We start from the raw sequence: 19,248 nt of genomic DNA on the forward strand, positions 1-19,248 counted from the left end.
TAACTATTTCCACAGAGCTAAGTTCTTTAAGTGGAACCGCTTCGGGGAACTTAGTCGCTGGGCATATCGCGGTCAGCACGTGGCGGTACCCCGACGATGTCGCCGGCAGTGGGCCTACAGTGTCCACTACGAGCCGCCGAAACGGCTCTGTGATGATAGGCACCTGCTTCATCGGCGCCCTCGACTTGTCACCCGGCTTACCTACACGCTGACACGTGTCGCATGTCCTTACAAATCGCTCTGCGTCGCGGAAACAGCCTGGCCAATAATACTCCTGCAACAACCGTCCCTTCGTTTTCTTGACGCCTAAATGACCTGCCCAAGAACTTCCATGCGACAAGCGCAGTAAATCCTCTCAATAAGCTTGAGGCACGACCAGCTGATCAAACATTACACCCCTTTTGTCAACATACTTCCTGTACAGTATGCCATCCTTCTCATAATAACTTATGTTTTTCGGGGCTATCTTTTCATTTACCCTGCTCTGGATGTTTCGCAAGCTCGGGTCTTTATCTTGTTGATTCCTCAAGGCCATGCTGTCTACCATTAACAGTCGCTGTAAGCTTTCCGACGTAGGCGCTACAAGTAAACCTCTGGAATGCTCTTCCAATATTTCTGATGGTGCCCGTGCCGTAGCTTCATCCTCCACGGATGAGACCCCCTGCTGTTGTAACGCTGGCGCAAGTTCGACCTCTGCTGGGGAGTCCTGCGTCAGGCCGATTTCAGCTAAAGGGGACTCGGCAACTGCCTTCGCAGCGAGTTCCCGTGCTTTCGAACGCGTTAGCCCCATCACATTTGCCTCCCCAAACAGCTGCCCTTTCTCGCGCAGCATCTTGTCAGATCTATTCGAAAACAGGTAAGGGTATTGCGGAGGGAGTGCCGGCGACACGGCAGCTTCCGTCTCGAGCGTGCCGAAAGGACCTTTGATAGTTACCTTTGCGAAGGGAAGGCATGCACTACACGACTCTACAGCCTGCTTGATCCAAGCACACTCACCCGTGAACATTTGCGGTTCAACGTACGAGCTGTGAACTACGTCCATCGTAGCCGCAGAATCGCGCAGTACGCGGCATGGCTTCCCGTTCACTTCAAGGTCGCGCATGTAAGGTTCGAGAAGCTCGATATTCTCGTCCCTACCACTGATGGATAGAAACACAACTTTTGGTTTCTTACAGTGCGCCGCAATGTGACCGGGTTTATGGCACTTATAGCAAAGGAACGGTTTCCTCGCTTCTAGCTTCCTTTGCTGTTCTAACGCAGGTTCGGTGTTCCGTTCCGACTCCGACGTATTTACTGTTCGGGCATTCCCAATTTCAGGCTCTTCCTTCGTTTTCACAGGCCCTCTCTTTGGCTTGAACCTAAAATCGGGACCCCCTTTTCGACCACTGTCACTGCCTTCGCGAGCCCGACGTGTGACGAATTCCTCTGCTAGCTCTGCAGCTCTGGCTACAGAGCTAACATCTGGCCTGTCTTGCACCCAATGCCTAATGTTCTCTGGTAACCGGTTGTAGAATTGCTCTAGTAAAAAACACTCAATAACCTTTGCGTGGTCACCGTAGGCCTTCTCCTCCTTTAGCCATTCCACCATGTTTGACTTCAGTTTATAGGCAAATTCAGTGTATGACTCACTCCTTCCTTTCTCCAATTCACGGAATTTCCGCCGGAATGCCTCCGCGGACAGCCTGTACTTTCTAAGCAAACTGGACTTTACTTTATCGTAATCGTCGACCTCCTCAGTGGATAAACGAGCGATTACTTCTGCTGCTTCGCCAGGTAAAAGTGTGAGCAAGCGCTGTGGCCACGACTCACGGGAGAACCCCTGCTTCTCACACGTCCGCTCAAAGTTCACCAAGAACAACCCAATGTCCTCTCCGAGTTCATAAGGGCGAAGTAGTTCTGTCATTTTGAGCGATATGTGCACCCCTGCACTATTTGCCTCGCTTCTCTGCCCTGCCGTTCGCACGCGCTCTATTTCAACCTCGAGTCGCTTTAACTCGAGCGCGTGATCGCGTTCCTCGCGCTCTCTCGAACGTTGAAACTCGAGTCGTTTTAATTCGAGCTCCCTTTCCTCACGCTCTTTCTCTTGCTGTTCTCTACGCTCCTCTGCCTGTCTTTTTGCGGCTTCCCTTTCTCGAATTATCTCAAGGCACTCCGTCAGCTCATCTTCCTCAGCCTCCAGAGCACTAATAGCCTCGATCAATTCTGGTTTCCGGAGTGCGTCAGAAACATCCAAACGCAACTTCTTTGCAAGCTGTAATAACTCCGCTTTACGCAGCAACTTCAAATTCATGGCTGTGTTCAGTGCGACCTTTCCTACTGTATACAACTATCTTGCCGCAGCCCACTTTGGCGACAACAATAGTTCGAATTACCAGTTACGCTTCCCCACTGAAAAAGCCTGGCAAAACTCAGCAGACAAAGCCCCGCACTCACCACTCAACAGCCAAGAATTCCGCGTAGACCCTCGCAAACACTGCATCTGGTTGCGGCCTGGCAGACGAGAACGGCTCGTGGATCCGTGTCGCAGCTCAGCCCTCGAGTCGTCGAAATGACTGCAGCATCCCACCGCTGCCACCAGTTGTTAAGGGTGTCTCTTGACCGCCGCCGTCAGCAGGTTGTGCTCGTAACTTGCATCAGGACCGACGAGAAGGGAAGTACCGGCGAGACGGCGCAGAACAGCAAATCAAAAGAGTTTAATACTACATAGTTAGACCAAAGTGGACATTCAAGTTTACAAACAAAGGTAAGAAGCCGAGGAGCAGAGTTCCGGCAGAGTCTCAATCCAGACTGCTTCACCCAGTCTCTCCCTGCGCGTTTTTAAAGGGTTCCAGACGCTTGTGTGACGTCAGGCGCCTCCAGACATGACCAAATATGGATCACCTTGTGTTCGCACCACCTACCACGCCACTGGTCACGCCACCGATCACGCGACTGATCGCGCCACGGATCACACCACCGGCGTTCCCACACTCAAGAGCCAGGTGCGAATGAGCCATGAGCTCACCGCGTTCTTGCGCACAGCACATGACGACCTTCGCGGCAGCAGCGTCTCAGGTTCCTCGGCGTCTGGGCATACACTTCTGCGCCTCTACCCCCGATACATTTACAGGCCCGGGAGCGTTCGCACGCTGTCCGTGGTCTTGCATTTGGGCCCAAAGGGGTTCGCGTAAAATGAAGCGTAACAGCAGGAGGTTGGTAGACATTTGGTTGTGAATGTGGCGGTGGAGAGTACGTCGGTTGGGCGGGGCGCACCGGGTTGCGCGCGGCCGCGGCATACGACATGATTTGCGGTCCTTGTGGAGCCCACTCAGGCTCCTGGCTTGGTGGAACTAATGGTCCGGTCCCCAGTGCCTGCTGAACTTCTTGTCTGACAACATCGCTCAACGTCGCGACTTGAGGACAAGAACTCGGCAACATCTTCCGTAGTTCCTCTTGCACAACAGCCTTTATGGTGTCTCCCGAAGGTTGCTGACGGTTACAGCATTAAGCTCGGCTGCCGACGTACCGCCTACCGGAGCAGGGCGTCCATACTGTCTCCGCCGCACATCGAGAATCTTTTCCATGGCGGCTGCTTCCGTTACAAATTGGGAGACAGTTTGCGGTGGATTGCGCATTAATCCAGCAAAAAGTTCTTCCTTCACTCCTCTGATAAGGAATCAGAGTTTTTTTTCCTCTGGCATTTCCTGGTCTGCTCGACCAAATAGATGCTTCATTTCTTCGACGAAGGCAGCGACGCTCTCGTTAGCGAGCTGGAAGCGTGAATGCAGCTGCTTCTTTGCCCGTTCCTTGCGAGCGACGCTTGAAAACGTCTGAAGAAGGCTGCCTTTGAAATCCTCCCGTGTCCTAAGCACGGATTCGTGGTTGATAAACCAGGTACGCGCAGACTTTTCCAGTGTAAAGTAGACCCACTGCAACTTCGCTTCGTCATTCCACTTGTTGATGGCCGCCACGCGCTCGAACTGTTCCAGCCAGTCCATGGGGTCGTCGCACGGCGTTCCGCGGAATCTAGGGGGTTCACGGAGTTGCTGCAATACGACGGCTGTTGGCAACTGGGCTTAACTCATCTTGACAGGCCTGGCTTCTTTCATGGCGGGTGGTTTTTCTGGAAGGAGGCCGTGCTCCGGGGGAAGTCCTAGCTGTCGGTGGCTTCTTCTCTGGTCGTCTTCCTTTGCTCGGTGAGGACTGGTGTCACGGCTGCACGAGGGGTTACTGAACATACCCAGCACCTCCACCAGATGTCACGTGCGTCGTCGTCACTGGAATCCACAGAAGACGAGGGTGCGGCAGACAAGGTATATTAGTAAGGAGACGTACTTGTGCCTCTCGCTTACGACAAAAAAAAAAAAAACACTGACAGGATCGGAGCGGCGTGCCCATGCACAGCTGCCGTTTCACCAAAGAACAACCCACAGCTTACGCGCTGCCAGTTATTTAAGCACTGAGAAGACAACACAGAACATGCGCACACCTATCATCAGATACTGCACTGTCTGATACGATGGGCCCATCGGGAGTTAATCGCAGTCCGCTCTAGCCTATCTAATTGACGCGACGGCTGTCGCCCTATAGTGGCAGCTGCGCAGAACGGCATGGCACGTGGCAATACAACAAACACAGAGCTGTGAGAATCATTCAATCAACAAACACAGAGCTGTGAGAATCATGTGACAATAAAGCAGTTACAATTGCTCCTTTTTTTCTTTCCTTCGCTACCCTCTGCTGATTTTCTCTCTCAAAGCCGCTTTGCCCTCTCGCCTTCAGGTAGTACGCAAGGGATTATTGGTTAGCTGCCATCTCATAATAAGATCACGTACTACATGACGCCAAACAAGCAGTTAGAGTGTTTCACACTCGCCGCAATAGCAACAGACAATGCTGACTGATACCTGCCATGTTTAAATGCACATATATACCCTATAGAGTGGATGGGGGCATGACCTACACTGTAGCTCAGTGGTACAGCATTGAATGCATTGTTCGAAGGTTGCAGGTTTGGATCCTGGCAGTGACAAGTTATCTTTTCGTCCATTTTTCTTTCTTCACATTTACAGTACAGTTATTTTCAATAAAATCCTCTATACTTCTCTTGGCAGCATGATAGGTCAATTCTCATTAATATTGTGTCTAACAAAGAAAACGAGCTTCTAAATTTACACCTCCTTCCTTCATTCGTAGCGAGGGTCTCATTCTGGCAGACTTGGTGCCTTCACATAGTATATGAGGGGTGAGAAGTCGACTACCAGCTTGTAATAAAATCACGTGCTGTGTGACACCGAGATGGAAAAAAAGTGTTGCACTGGTGTGCCGACGTTACAAACAGACTCTATAAAGTAGACGGGGACGAGCACCACTATAGATCAGTGGTATTTGACGTGTTATTTGAGGCACAGGTTCGCATCCTGCTGATGGCAAGTTGTCTTTTCGTCCACTTTTCTCTCATCATATTTACATTACATGTAATAACATACCCTATACTTTTCTTGGCATCATTCTCTGTTAGTTCTCATTATTAAGGTACACTTTTGTATTTTGCAAGCATCGGTGATGCAGAAAGGCACAAAACTGTTTAATCAGACATTTGGCTAACCGATCTAGTATAATTTTGTGATAGAAATATTTGCCCAGCTTTTTTGCTTTTAAAGATAGTTATGTAATCTTGCCTAATCAGTTAGTTAAGCACAATACAAGAATAGTGTGACTTCATTCATTCAACATGCATTTGTTGCATTGTCATAAAGTATGGTATCATATATATATAGACTCTCGCCATAGCTAGCCAAGGCAGCCTCTATTTATATGTCGTTGAAACATATTTTTTCCCCAAACCACAATATGATTATGAAGCATGCCGAATTTGAGAGTTTCGAAAATTTTTACCACTTGGCGTTCTTTAATGTGCACTGACAGTGCAGGAACCTCTAGCACTTTACCTCCCTTGAAATGCAACCATGGCAACTGGTATTCAGACCTATGACCTTCAGGTTACCTGACAAGCGCTGTAACCGACAAAATCATTTTTTTATGTTGCGCCGTGTTAACATTTTTGTTTCACGTCCCATGCAAAAAAAAAAACGAGTCCAACAGTGACTTTGTACAAAACCGAATTTCAATACAGAACGGAGATCTTTTCATGGAACAAAGCAAAATACTGACTTTGCTACAGCAAGCCCCGCCGCGGTGGTCTAGTGGCTAAGGTACTCGGCTGCTGACCCGCAGGGCGCGGGTTCGAATCCCGGCTGCGGCGGCTGCATTTCCGATGGAGGCGGAAATGTTGTAGGCCCGTGTGCTCAGATTTGGGTGCACGTTAAAGAACCCCAGGTGGTCTAAATTTCCGGAGCCCTCCACTGCGGCGTCTCTCATAATCATGTAGTGGTTTTGGGACGTTAAACCCCACATATCAATCAATCAACTTTGCTACAGCAAGGTTTAACTGTATGTTTGGGCTGATACTAGTATATTACCCTTGCTTTTCCCCAGCAATGTATATGCCACTGCGTTAAGAAAGCTTTTCATGATCTTTTCCTTTCTTTTTTTTTTTAATGTTCAGAGTTGCCCAGGTCTGTCGTGCATGGAGGATGTTCACTCAGATGCCACATTTGGTGAGTGATGTCACTTGTTGGCAAGGATGAGTTGCTGCATTCACTTAAGAAGAGGCTGTTGGTATTGTTACCAGGGCCTCTAAAAAGCATGAGTGGCATGTGCACAACATTTGGTAATTTCTGCACCAAAATAATGCTTCAAGAGTTGCAGATTGCTTATAATCTGGTGGTACATGAAAAAAAAAGAAGGATGTTTCTTGTTGTTCAATGCTAGAAATTGCTCGAAACATACATAGCTAGCTTGTCTGTAAGCATCTTGTTTAGCCACTCTGCATGACTGTTAATGTGCTGATGGTAAGCTGGGGTTTCTTGGCCATCTGTAGAGCGGGAACAGTTAAAACTATCATGAACCACCCCTCAGGCTTGTTAAAAATAGACATCCTGCCAAAAACAGACAAGGCTATCGGCTGCTAAGTCGAGTATTGCAGTCCTGTGCACGTCATGTAGAGTTGCTGTTTTCTCAGGTGTCCTCTTTTCTAATGGTTCTCACTGTCTCTTCGGTGCGTGGGCGTCTGTCATCAGACGTCACAAAAGATTATTGGCCCATAGCTGGCATAAATCAAGAGCTGTTTGGATCAGGCATGCTGGTTCTCGTGGACTTTGTGTATACTAGTCGTCGTAGTTAAATAAGCAGACTGAAATATAGAAAAGCTTTGTTTGCAAGTTTTCAAAAAGAGGACTCACTTCTGGTAGAGGCCAACTGCTCTCTGCGGAACTCAGCGCACCTGTGTGCATTTGAGCGTGCACGCTTAGAAGTTGAATGTAGCTCACATCTGCAGTTACAAAAGCACCCTGCTCAGTCATTGAAGCATACCATGTCACCTTCACATTTGCAGTGTGTGTTGACAGGATGGGCTCAATCCTCGCTCACTCATAGCCTTTTGTTTACTTTTCTTGCACTTTTTTGTCGCAGTGCTTGTGTTGAGGTCAGAATCACGATCTGATTATGGCCAGAATTTTCAAAACTAACTTAAAAACCTGATTTCAGCCCAAAACAAGTGTGCCAGCCTCCTAGTACCCTGCGCTACACAGGTCCAATAATTATGTATGTCACTGGGACAGCGCCCCTGAGTTTTTCAATAGGGTGGCCTGTAATGAGCACATGTGTCATGGTACCCGTGCTTCTGAGCAAACTTGAACGTATCTGTCTATTTATGTGACGCAAACGTCGTTGATGCAACACCACTGGCACATCACACAGGGGATCTGTCGCCACAGAATCAGACACAAGAAAAGCATGCAAAGTAGCCAGCCATCGAGTGCGAGGGCCTCCACTAGAGAGGCCAGTGCTGCGATCATTGTGACGTCAAAGTTAGGGTGAAGTGGTGTTGCACAGTGTTCAATTCTCAACGTGTGAAGCTTTGTTTGACCACATAGAGATGTTATCATTGTACAGGCAGTGTTATAGCTTGCGTAAAAACAGCTTCAGCAAGTTGGTGTGCTGTTCAATGCCACAGTGCCAAACGTATGGGGCAGATCTCGCTGTAAGTCTTCATCTTACCCTAAATGCAATGTAATGTGCGAAGCTTGGCTGGTAAAGTCGAAAATAGGAAAAGACTCCAGCAGTAACTTGCAGGTTTGAAGCAAGCATTTTCGCAAGTCCAGGATTTCATGCGCACCTTCGCTGCTCATTTTTGAGTAACAGCTAACATGTGCTTGCGAGTGCCGGAAACTTATTGCGGGTGTTTGTGAATGAATTTACTTATGTACGAAAACCACAGGCTCTTTGTAAGTTGACAAATTAAGTCAAAACAAAAGTGCCCCTTCTTAAATATCACTCACAGTAAAGTCCTTGCAAAACAAACAATTTGTCACGTGTTCTCTTGCAATGAAGGCACTGAAAAGTAATGCAATATGTTGCCGACAAGTGTAAGCCACGGTGAAGGGTTAATGTATAAGTAGTTTAAAAAAATTAGATCATGGTGGTGTTTGTCAATCTAATTGAAACAAAGAGAGCGAGAAATAAACGAAAGAATGGAAGAAATAGGAATAAAGGAAAGAAGGAGAAAGCAAGGAGGTTAACCAGAAAAAATTCTGGTCCAGAGATATAGATGGCGCTATAGTAGCACCTGCATGGAAAATGACCTATCATGCAGTCACCACAGTGCATTGGAAAATACATAGTTACCCCTCCAAGGCAAAACGCAAGTGCAGCACAGCAAGCGTCAAGTGTTTTATGGGGCCATTTCACACGCACTGGGGCTTTTAATGAAATGCCTTATTAACTATGTATGTGTTCACTTTTCTTATTTACCTTCTTCGAATGAATAAAAATGGTGAATTAAACATTCTAAACACTGACAGGGCAGGGGAGGTTCCTTCCTCGGTCCGTGGGGCATATCTCTGTTTCAAAAACGGAGGGGGGAGGGGGAGGTGATGCTTGCTCTGGATTTTACAGCATCTAGATGCCAGAGCAAAAATGCACGCTATTTCTTCTTTGTTTCCCATCACTGTTGCACAATTCATCAAGTATACATGTATCGATATTGATCTCCCATATTTCTATGTTCTTAAATTACAAACAAAATACTCGATTATCTTGTTACAATTTATCCTAGGAGCAGAAACCTGGAGGATTACCAGGAGGGTTCAACTTAAGTTGAAAACGATGCAGCGAGCATTATAAAGGAACATGATAGGTGAAACCCTAAGGGACAAGAAGAAAGCAGATTGTATCAGGGAACAAATGGGTGTCAAGTGCGAAGACAAGATAACTGCTGGTTATTAAAGATAACAGAGTGGACACCAAGAAAAGGGAAGCGGGTGAGGGGAGACAGAAGGTTAGGTGGGCAGATGAGATTAGGAATTTTGCCCGTTTAAAGTGGCAGTAGCAAGCACAGGACTGAGTTGACTGGTGGAACATGGGAGAGGCCTTTGTCCTACAGTGAGCATGGTGTCAGGCTGATGATGAACTCATTTTTTTGCTTTTGCAGCATCGTTACACTTTGTTGACATTATCCTTATTTATGAGGATATGTCAGAAAGATCTCTGTCATTTCAGTCACGCTGCCACCTCGCAGCACACAATGTAAATTGCAGTCTTGCAGTGCTTGTTTTTAAAGATGATGAGCAGAAGCGTTGATCATTCAGTGAGGCGATGTGGATCTTTCATTTCATAAATGTGCTCTGCCACTTGACGTTTCGTTACACATAAAAAAAGTGTGTAAGGGTGTTTTGTGCTGGAGTCTGTGTTAGTTTTAGCTTGCATCTCTGGATACGTTTTTCTTGATTACGGGATTATTTTTGCAGTGGAAGAGGGTCGACTTCAGACGTCTCCGTGTTCATGACTGGAATGCGTGTGTGGCCAAGTTGAAACGCATGCAGAGTGAAGAGCTTGTGAGTTATGCTGTTCCGCAGTTTGTACTCAGTGGTGGTTGTCATTGCTTGTGGCTAAAAAGCCCGTTACTGTATGGCTCATGTACCTTTATAATGCGGATATGTTGCACATTCTATCTGGTCATTGAAAGATGGCTCTTTTCATTACTTGTGCTCTATCACGTTTTGGTTAAACTGCAGCACAAGAAAGGGCAGGAAACAAAAGAGGAAGTCATATAAGACATGGGAGAGGTTTTTTGCTTGCCATGTGGAATGGCGTCACGGGCACTGACAGATCTCATTTAAAATTATGCTTGAATCTACTGGCCATATTTTTACCTAAGTTGGATGAAATTTTTCATGACCTTGATAGACGGACATGCTTGTGTTGCTTGCACAATGTCATCGTTCACAATTTTTGTTTACACCAGGCAATATTTACTGATTTTTCCACGGCAACTGCACATAAAAAGCCAAAAATATCTAGGACCCTCTACCATGGTGTCCTAAGTTGCTTTGGGATATTAAACCCCACAAACTGTTTTCAAATTATGATGGCGCAAAAAAAAACAAAAAAAAACAGAGAAGTATGATGAACACAAGTGCCCTTTTTTTCTTTAGCGCTTCATCATCATGACCATGTACCAACACGCCCAGCTAGCAGTTATTACCTTTTTTGGTTGATCTTGTTACTGGTCCAGCGAAATAGTTTATCTCTTCTCCAGAACATGCTACATTGCAGGCTGGTCATACCTCTGCTCTCACAGGTGTTGGACAGGGACAGCCTGGATCCTGTGTTGTCTAAGGCCAAGCACTTGGAAGCAGTGCAGCATGTGGAGGTGGAGGTGAATTCCTTACAGCTTGTGGACCTGGGAGAGGCCTTCTCTCACCTCCGTAGCCTGTCTGCTGTGATCACTCGCAAAGCGTGAGTAATTATCTTATTTAAATCATTCTTTTTTTCATTTTTGACCTAATTTAAGAGCACCCTGTATAAAACGTCGGCATTCACAGCGTTGAGGCAGCACTGTGCACAACTACACAGGTCATCTCTCATCCAGTCAAAAGTGCATTTGACGCAAGGCCAACTTTCGGCTGCTGCTATTCCAACTCGCAGACATTCTCTCCACAAAGAACGCAGCGAAGCAGGGAAGCATCTCTCAGTGGTACCAAGTGATGTGCAGTACAGTATGGAAGGCATGCTGCTTAAATATCTGGAACTTTGGGGTTGCTGGACAAGTCTGACAATGAGATCGAGAGAGTAGAATGCGTTGCTTACAATATAAATGGTCTCAGTAGTCATATGGCGAATGCCTGTTGTCTGTTGTCACTGCAGGTCTCGAGAATGAACAATTGCGCTGCCACAACTGTCTCTCTCACTTCACCATTTTAGCTAAAAAAGAGAATAAAAAATAATTCAGCATATAGTTCTGCGTTCAAGTTGTCCCTTTCATGTCAGGTCTGGTGAATAACTTATGTCGGAAGAACAGAACTGTGCTATTGCCATTCATTCAGTGCTAATTAAAGGAGGCATTCCTTATTCTGCACTATACAACAGAGTTATAAAAAGGTTAACTAGGATGGCAGCTTTCCTAACAGGCTAAGAACGAATTGAAAGGCAGTGATTCTTCCTTCACACAGAAGCTTTCAATCTAGTGCTTTTATCTAGCTTTAAATTATGGCTGCTTTATTACAAATCTCCTAAAGGTATCAGTAGGCTGTGAATATTCAAATTTGCTTTGATTTGAGTTTAAATTGTTGAAAATTTTCAAGTATTCGAAATAAACGATATGTCTACACGTAACCTCTCTAAAGGTGGCTTCACTGGAGAGGAGGGGTGCTAAGCCGCAAACACAATTGTGTTAGTTTGTATCACGATGTACGAATAAGTTAGGTGCTGACACTCGCTGCTCCGCACAAGAAGAGGGCGCGGGCAGATTGTGTTTGCTGATTACCTTGAGCTACAGTAGTTGCCATTGCAGGAGTTGAGATGGGAATACTGTATGGCGTGCCAGGTATTCTCGTGGGGCTCATTCTGAAATATGCATGCCAAAAAGCATCTTCCTGAAAGCTTTGTGTGCATGAGGTTTTGTGATATAGAAATGCGTCGCCCTGTGTCTGTGAGCCCTGCCAGTGCATTTGTTCAGGTAATTCGCGCTTTGTGATTCAGTGCACGTAGACCTCAGCACTGCATATGACTCCGAGTACGCGTCAGCGACCTTGTTCCTGGCTGCGCCTCGAAATGGGCAAGTGGCATTTTGTTCCAAATTTCACATTGGAGTATCAAATTCGTACAGAGCATGTGTCACTTTTCAAGGCTCCACATGAACCAGAGCACTTGGGCAAGTGGCGACGGGCAATTCCAAAAGCTGACGAAACCTTGCAGCCTACTGACCATATGTGCGTGAAGAATTTCTCTGAAAAAACAATCTCTGCCTCTTATCATGCAGTATACAAGGGAAACGTCCTGTTGCACGTGCAAAAGAAACCTACGCTCAATTCAGATGCTGCTGAGCCTGCCATGTTAACCGGCTATCCAAATACCTGACTGTGCAGTAAAACAAAAAAAAAAACAAAAAAAAAACAGGAAAGCTCAGCGAAAACAACTGGCTCTACTGCCAATTTCCTGAAAGCAACGAGGGCCAAAAGGTTCAACTGCATCTGAAGTGCTTGACATGACCACTTAAAGAACACCAAATTTATTGCGCATAGAGACAGTTTTTCCTCAGCACAGCGGTGATGAATCAGCAGGCACGCATGCAAAAGGTAGCATTTTGAATTCAGCAGCGACAGGCCTCTTCCACGTAAAGCGGAGAATACTTCTCAACAGGACACTGATAGTGTGGGCCTATGCGTTACCAACTCGGTTTTTCATCACGAGGGAAAAGGAATTTCTTGTTTTAAATTGTGATGCCACAGTTTTTTAGCTGTCTCATCCATGTCTATTCGGACCAAGCAAATTTAAATCCACAGTAACTAGTGAACAGAAATCATTGTACGTACTAATTCTGTGATGCAGCCATTGTTATTATAATAAGTTTTTTCATGCTTGATGTGGTCAAGCCAGATTTTTTCATTTTTTGGATATCTCTAGCACTTTATCATCACCGTCTTGCAACATTGTAGGTGCACTTCTGACAACGGTATTTGCAACATAATACCTTTCAATTATTGATTCGAAGGACTAAGATATTTATGATGCCTCATAAAACGCAGAATGTGATTGTCGGGGTCCCGCGTTGGTGGCGTAAGGGTCAAGCTGCACAAGATATACTGCTTCAGCTAGTGCGCTCGCTTTCACTGTCTCATAAGCACCTCATCAAGTTGAACTTCGCACGGCCTAACAAAATAACGCAAATTATGGCTGATGGCACTGGCCCAACAGTCCCGACATGGGTGTGATACGGGTTAACCCAGTGTCGACTTTCGGGACCCACTGAAGTTTTCCCACTATATCATGCTGTGTACACTGCCAGAGGCCGAAATCTGCATGAAGCTAGCAGAAAGACTGCCAAGAGTAGTGTGTCAATTTAGGTTCTTAATAGAATGCAGGTAAGTTTCTTGATAAATTAGTTGAAAGATTTTGGATGATGTTTTTCGTTCATTTTGCTGAGCAACAGAACACGACAGTGATATCCGCGCGTGCATTCTCTCTTACGCACACACACACACATTCATGCACACGCACACGCATACTATAGTTTTTTTAATAGCTAGTGCACTTTTGCTCTCGGGCTGCTGTGCTTATTGCAAATACCTTAAATTTTCTTTCACGGACAACACTGTTTTTTTGTTCTGAACCAAAGATGCTGACGCCGACACCAGAATTTCAACGAAACTACATCTTTCGTGCTCTCGCGTCAAAATGTAACCGCTTTCCTCAGGCCAACGTTAGCTGCTGTCTGTGCATTTATATCATAAAAACACTGTTAGTAAATTAGCTGCTTATAAAATTAGAAAATAATTTTATTTGAGCAGAGTCACAATGTATTAATTTATCGACATCTATGTATACCTGTATATTGAACGTAATAAACCAGTGAGGCTCCGCAGCAAAAACCTTCTACACCTGGATCGAGTCGCTAGCGCCTTTGCCCACCCTTCGCAAACGCCATCTGTCGCATCAAACGAAAACAGTCAAGGCGGCGAACACAATCTGGACGCGGCATTGGGCGCAGTGTCATCACCTAACTTATTCTTGCACCGTGGTTCGCATGCATTTTTTTGTAAAGAGGGTTTCACTGCAGCTAAGAGATGCTAAGCTGTGAGAACACCTTACTAAAAAAATCGCTTTCTTTTAAAGCGATTTAAGCCTAAATGAACATATTATGCTCACATCGATTCTTCTTCTTTTTTAGTTTTAAAGCTTGTTCTATACTGGCTTATATGCTCTAAGTATAGTGAATTTTAGAACTTTACATATATTTAGGTTATCACTTGCATTCTACTGAAAATCAGATCCTGCTACTGTTCAAAGTGATTTTCGCTTCCTATGAATCAAAAAGAATGGCCTTGTTTCAAATAATACTGTGATTTTATGTCATGACAAATATGCCCATTTTGTTTTTCATAATATGTGAGATATGCTATCCGAATTCACTTTGAACCTAAAGTATTGGCACAACCCTAGATAAGGGCAATGCCGCAGCCTCTATAGCATGCAAGAAGTAGAGGCTGTAGTTGCGTATCCTACCAGTGGCAAGTTTCTTGCATGCCCTTTATTTTCTGTCTAACTTACTGCAGTTTAATTAAGAACTGCAAATAACAACTCCTATGCTTTCATTCTTTTTGCAAGCATTTGATGTTTTTTTAGCAGAAACAATCCTCAATCGTTTGCCTTTTAATTCATTTCATAGCGAGTGTGTGGAGTCCAGCTCATTTGATGCCACTAGGTGTCATACCAGTGCTTATTGGTCAGCTACCTACTGGGAAGGATGTCATGTTATGTTACGCCTTCAGACAAAAAATGTTCTACACTAGCTGGCCACAGGCAGTGCTGCTTGACACTTCCAGGGTTGCACATACATAAGTGCACTAGAAGGTGAAGTGGATTGTAGCATAATTTGTAGTGCTACAGTCCCCTACACAACCAATGCAGAGGTTGTCGATTTGTGTGACCATAAAAGTTCGAGACGGCCTTTGAGATCTCAAGAGTCATTGCTGAGGTCCTAATTTATGTCTATTTATACTCATACTCGCAGTGCCATTCAGGCATTACAATGGGGGGATTACACAGAAAACTTGGAACATCATACATTTCAAGAACTCTGTTGTCAATGCACATGAATGAGTTAAAGACCATCTAACCTCGATGGAAAGGGAAGATACAAACATTAAATTATATTGTACAAACATAAAATACAAGAACTATGTGATAAGAACTAAACATTGCATAAAAATTGACTGCAGTGAAAAAAAAAAAATGAGATATCAAAGAGCAGCCACGAAAGCTTTGTTATTTAGTATGCTGACTGTGTCAGCAGGCAGACTAGTCCAATCAGAAACTGTTTTTTTTTTGACGACGTATGTTGAAGTTTATTGGAAGGTAAGCATACGTATAAATGAACAGATAAGCGAAGTGCATGAGGAAGTCCCAGAGTAAAAACTTTCGGGGGGACCTCCTAACAGATTGTGAATAAGATGATGCATAATATGCAGCACACAATTGGCATTGTGACAAAGTTCTAAATACAATGTGTAGCGTGAACAAAATGAACGAAAACACTTTCTTCATTTTTCAAAAATATGAAGATAAACAACATGTCTACAATAATTAAAAAAGCAGAACTAAACCATACATAAAACTACGTTTTCTTTAGAGGTGGTGTACATCTCCAATTACTCTATAGGAGTAGCGACACTGTTATTACACATATAACGTACAATTCATCAAAGCAGTGCAGAACAAGCATAAAGTAAAAAAAAAATGAACCAATTTCAATTTCCTAGCTGCACCTATATCTAACATGTTCTAGTTAGTTCAGTGATTAAGTGTATTTTGGTTCATCGGCAAAATGAGCTTGTCGCGAAAGATTGTTTAATTTCAGAAGGAATTGAGGTCCACATGGACACACCAGCGAATTTAGCAGTCATTTTTCCATAGTTTGTGCGAGCTTTAGGTAAATGGAAATTCTCACGCACAGAGAGCCCAGTTCTATTATTATTAGTAAAAAATTCAGGTGAGAAACTTTCTATGCGCACATCATGATGAATAAGGCAAAACATGATGACTGCTTATTTCAAAGTAAATAATTTGTCAAGGGGAAGTATGTTTAGGTCAACGTATAGGGGGATAGAGCGACAAAGGTACGGGCTGAACGTCATTAGCCACACCGCTTGGTTTTGGAGGCGTTGTAGATTAACTAGATGTGTGTTGTACGTGTTTCCCTAAGATGATAAGCAATATGAAAGGTGGCTGTGAATGTAAGAATAGTATAGTGACAGGATAACATGTGGTAGAAAGTATGGTTGTGCTTTTAGAATGACATGAATATCGAAAGAAACCTTTTTAAGAAGGGACTGCGCTTGAGCATGGAACTTCAGATGTTTATCCAAGATGACGCCTAGAAACCGAGTGCTATCAGAAGCAGGTATTGTGTGATGATTTAATACAATTGAAAGAGGCAAGGTAACCATTTTTCTGTTGAGAATAAAATGCCATAAATGTTGTTTTTGTAGCATTCATTTGCAATGATTATTTAAGCACCACTGGTGAATGCTGATAAGGTCCTTGTTTAGTGCATTTTGAAGTGCGATTGCATTGCTGCTGGACGTAAATATAGTCGTATCATCCGCATATAGCAGACATTTAGAGCTTTGAAGCACACTAGGCAAATCATTAATAAATAACAAGAAAAGTATAGGACCCAGATTCGAACCCTGAGGAACACCCCTGTTAACTATTTTTGCGGAAGAAAGGTGACTCTAAACTTGGTCTGACGTAGCTCTTGTAAAGAAGATCGTGGACCTGCTGAGGAAACAGCTTAGTGTTACGCCGCAAAAAACCCAACACCTTACATGCCTTTGCTGTAATGAAATCGACATGCCTGTGCCAACACATAGATGATGTGAGGAATACGCCCAAGTACCTATACTTGGAAACAGTTTTTAACGGATACAGTAATCAGAGGATGATAATTGCGATGATTAGCATGTCATGTCATCTCTCACTTACGTGGAGGAGTAAGAGCCCTATGCAGGGGTGGCATGATGTTTCAAAAATTTATGACGCCTTTTCAGCATGCAAATTATTGAGGTTTCAATCGCATGGAGGCATATGTAGCTTTGTTGCATTGTGCAACCTAAGTTAAAATGCCTAATAATGAGGTGCTTTTATAGTGTTCTGTTGGAAGCACCTCACCAAAGGAAGTATTTCAAGTTGATTCATTACTGGAAGACACAGAAGAAAATAAAATACGTATCACCACGCTACTAGCAGCTGGCCAATGCCGACACCCTGCTATTGTTTCATCCTTCCTTTCATATTTGTGGTTATGTCACCCCTCTTCCTATCTTTCCTTAGTGCTCCCAGCATGGTGCATTTTATGTTGTGCTTCTTACTGAGGTATTGCAGTCACTTTCTGAGCCTGTTTGCGATTTCTGATGCCCAGCCCCATTGCCAAGGGTGGAGCGGGCGAGCGTTCCACGCAGCGTCATCCAGCATCCCTGGGTGGCCTTTCTGAGCTCCTGTGTGCGACTGGCCTTGAGCGACTGGAACTAAGTGGTGCCCATGGCTTGGCTCTCCTGCCCCTAACCATGCCGACACACAGTCTGGCCCAAAGGTGCCAGCATTTGCGAGCACTGGTGGGTATCTGTCACTTTATGCTCTTGGCACTTGATTTTCCCGTACTCTCACAACATCGTGACATTGATGAAAGCAGCAGTTAGCATATCCAAAATAAAACTCTTGTAGTGACAAAAATACGGGCTTGCTAGAGACGACGAAGAAGACGTTTGTTGTGGCAGAGGCTCGTGCTGCTGCAGCTGCTGCTGAAACCGCTGGCTGCTGTCTCTCTGCTGTTCGGCCCATTAAACGGTTGCATCACCCCGGCGTGGCGTCTAACAGTATTCTTACACTCTGTTATTTGGCTGAACTTGCGACCAGGAAGAAGCAAAAGAGCAAATTACAGCAATATAGTGACGAACAGAGCATTGACCGTCAATAATCTGATCTGCAGCAAAGCACATCAGTATTCATGCATGCGGCATGGAATGTTCTAGTATTATTACTGACGCTTGCGAAAGCTTTCCAAAAAAATTGAAACTTCTCAGCATTTGGCTTTTTGTGCCTAATCTTGACAGAATGATCTCAGACAATTGTGAAGTTTCACAAACACTGTGGCGGGGTCTGTACCGAGTGTTGATAAATGTTTTTGTGGGTAAAACTCGGAGAGTCGGAATACATAAAGACCAAGGAAGAAACAGGCATGCAGTATATAGACTACTTCTAGTCCTGCGATTGATTACATATGGCACTTTTAAAAAATTAATGACAGTATAACTCTGAGAGAGAATTTTTTGTTCAGCTAGTTAGAAAATCATCATGTGTAACAGTGCACCACAGGCTTCCATTACATTTCCGCCACTTCCATATCAATGGTGGTTTGCACCCTGCTTCACACATCGGTGCAGACCTCGTATTCCTACTTCACAGCCAGCTAAAAATGACACAGCTGGCTGGCCTCCTGTATGGAGACTGCTTCATTTTAGCCTATGCATTCAACTGCTAACACCATGTCGCGCAACCTGTGTATTTATGTTCGTGTCCGATAAAGCGGGGGGTAATTTTTTTACAGTAAAAGCTGTTATGAGATCACAACTCAGGTATCAAGCAGCGCCGTAGACGTCCGCCGGTGCCACCGGTGTCTGTAATCACATCGCGTGAAATGAGAAAAAAAACCTAGTACTAATTACACAGTGTGGCTCGAACCTGTGACCGCTTGGTGCCAGCCTATTATTCTACCACTGAGCCACGCCGGTGCCTGGGGCTTGTTGGCAAACTGGCCTTAGGCAGGCTTGATGTCAGGAAAGAAATCGCGTTAATACGATTCATAAAGCGTTTTGAAACAGCGAAAGAACAACTACCGTATTTGCTCGTGTAATCCTCGCACTCCCATAATTCTCGCACCTCCCACATCGCCCAAGAAAAATAGGATTTTTTTTCCTCGAGTTATTATCACACCCCCGAAAACTGCCACAATAATGTCGTCTGCTCGTTCCAACCACTGGATGGATGGATGGATATGGCTGTACCCTTTAGATCAAGCAGTGGCTAGCGCCACCAAGCCGTAATACTTAATGAACCAAAAACTAGATTTATTTTTTTTCCCTTTAAAAA

At 44.7% G+C, this 19,248-nt stretch overlaps 1 protein-coding gene across 4 annotated transcripts in view; it reads left to right on the forward strand.

Moving 5' to 3' along the window:
• The window catches only part of LOC119167684 (uncharacterized), a 276,153-nt gene that overhangs the window by 180,384 nt on the left and 76,521 nt on the right, over positions 1-19,248 (forward strand). For all 4 annotated transcript variants that reach the window (XM_075865901.1, XM_037419204.2, XM_075865903.1 and 1 more), the window contains 4 exons: positions 6,548-6,599; positions 9,849-9,935; positions 10,682-10,839; positions 17,522-17,714. In XM_075865901.1, the coding sequence (XP_075722016.1) occupies positions 6,548-6,599; positions 9,849-9,935; positions 10,682-10,839; positions 17,522-17,714 (490 nt within the window). The remainder of the gene's footprint in view (positions 1-6,547; positions 6,600-9,848; positions 9,936-10,681; positions 10,840-17,521; positions 17,715-19,248) is intronic.

This window comes from Rhipicephalus microplus, chromosome 6 (genome assembly GCF_043290135.1).
Source record: "Rhipicephalus microplus isolate Deutch F79 chromosome 6, USDA_Rmic, whole genome shotgun sequence".
Classification (NCBI taxonomy): domain Eukaryota; kingdom Metazoa; phylum Arthropoda; class Arachnida; order Ixodida; family Ixodidae; genus Rhipicephalus; species Rhipicephalus microplus.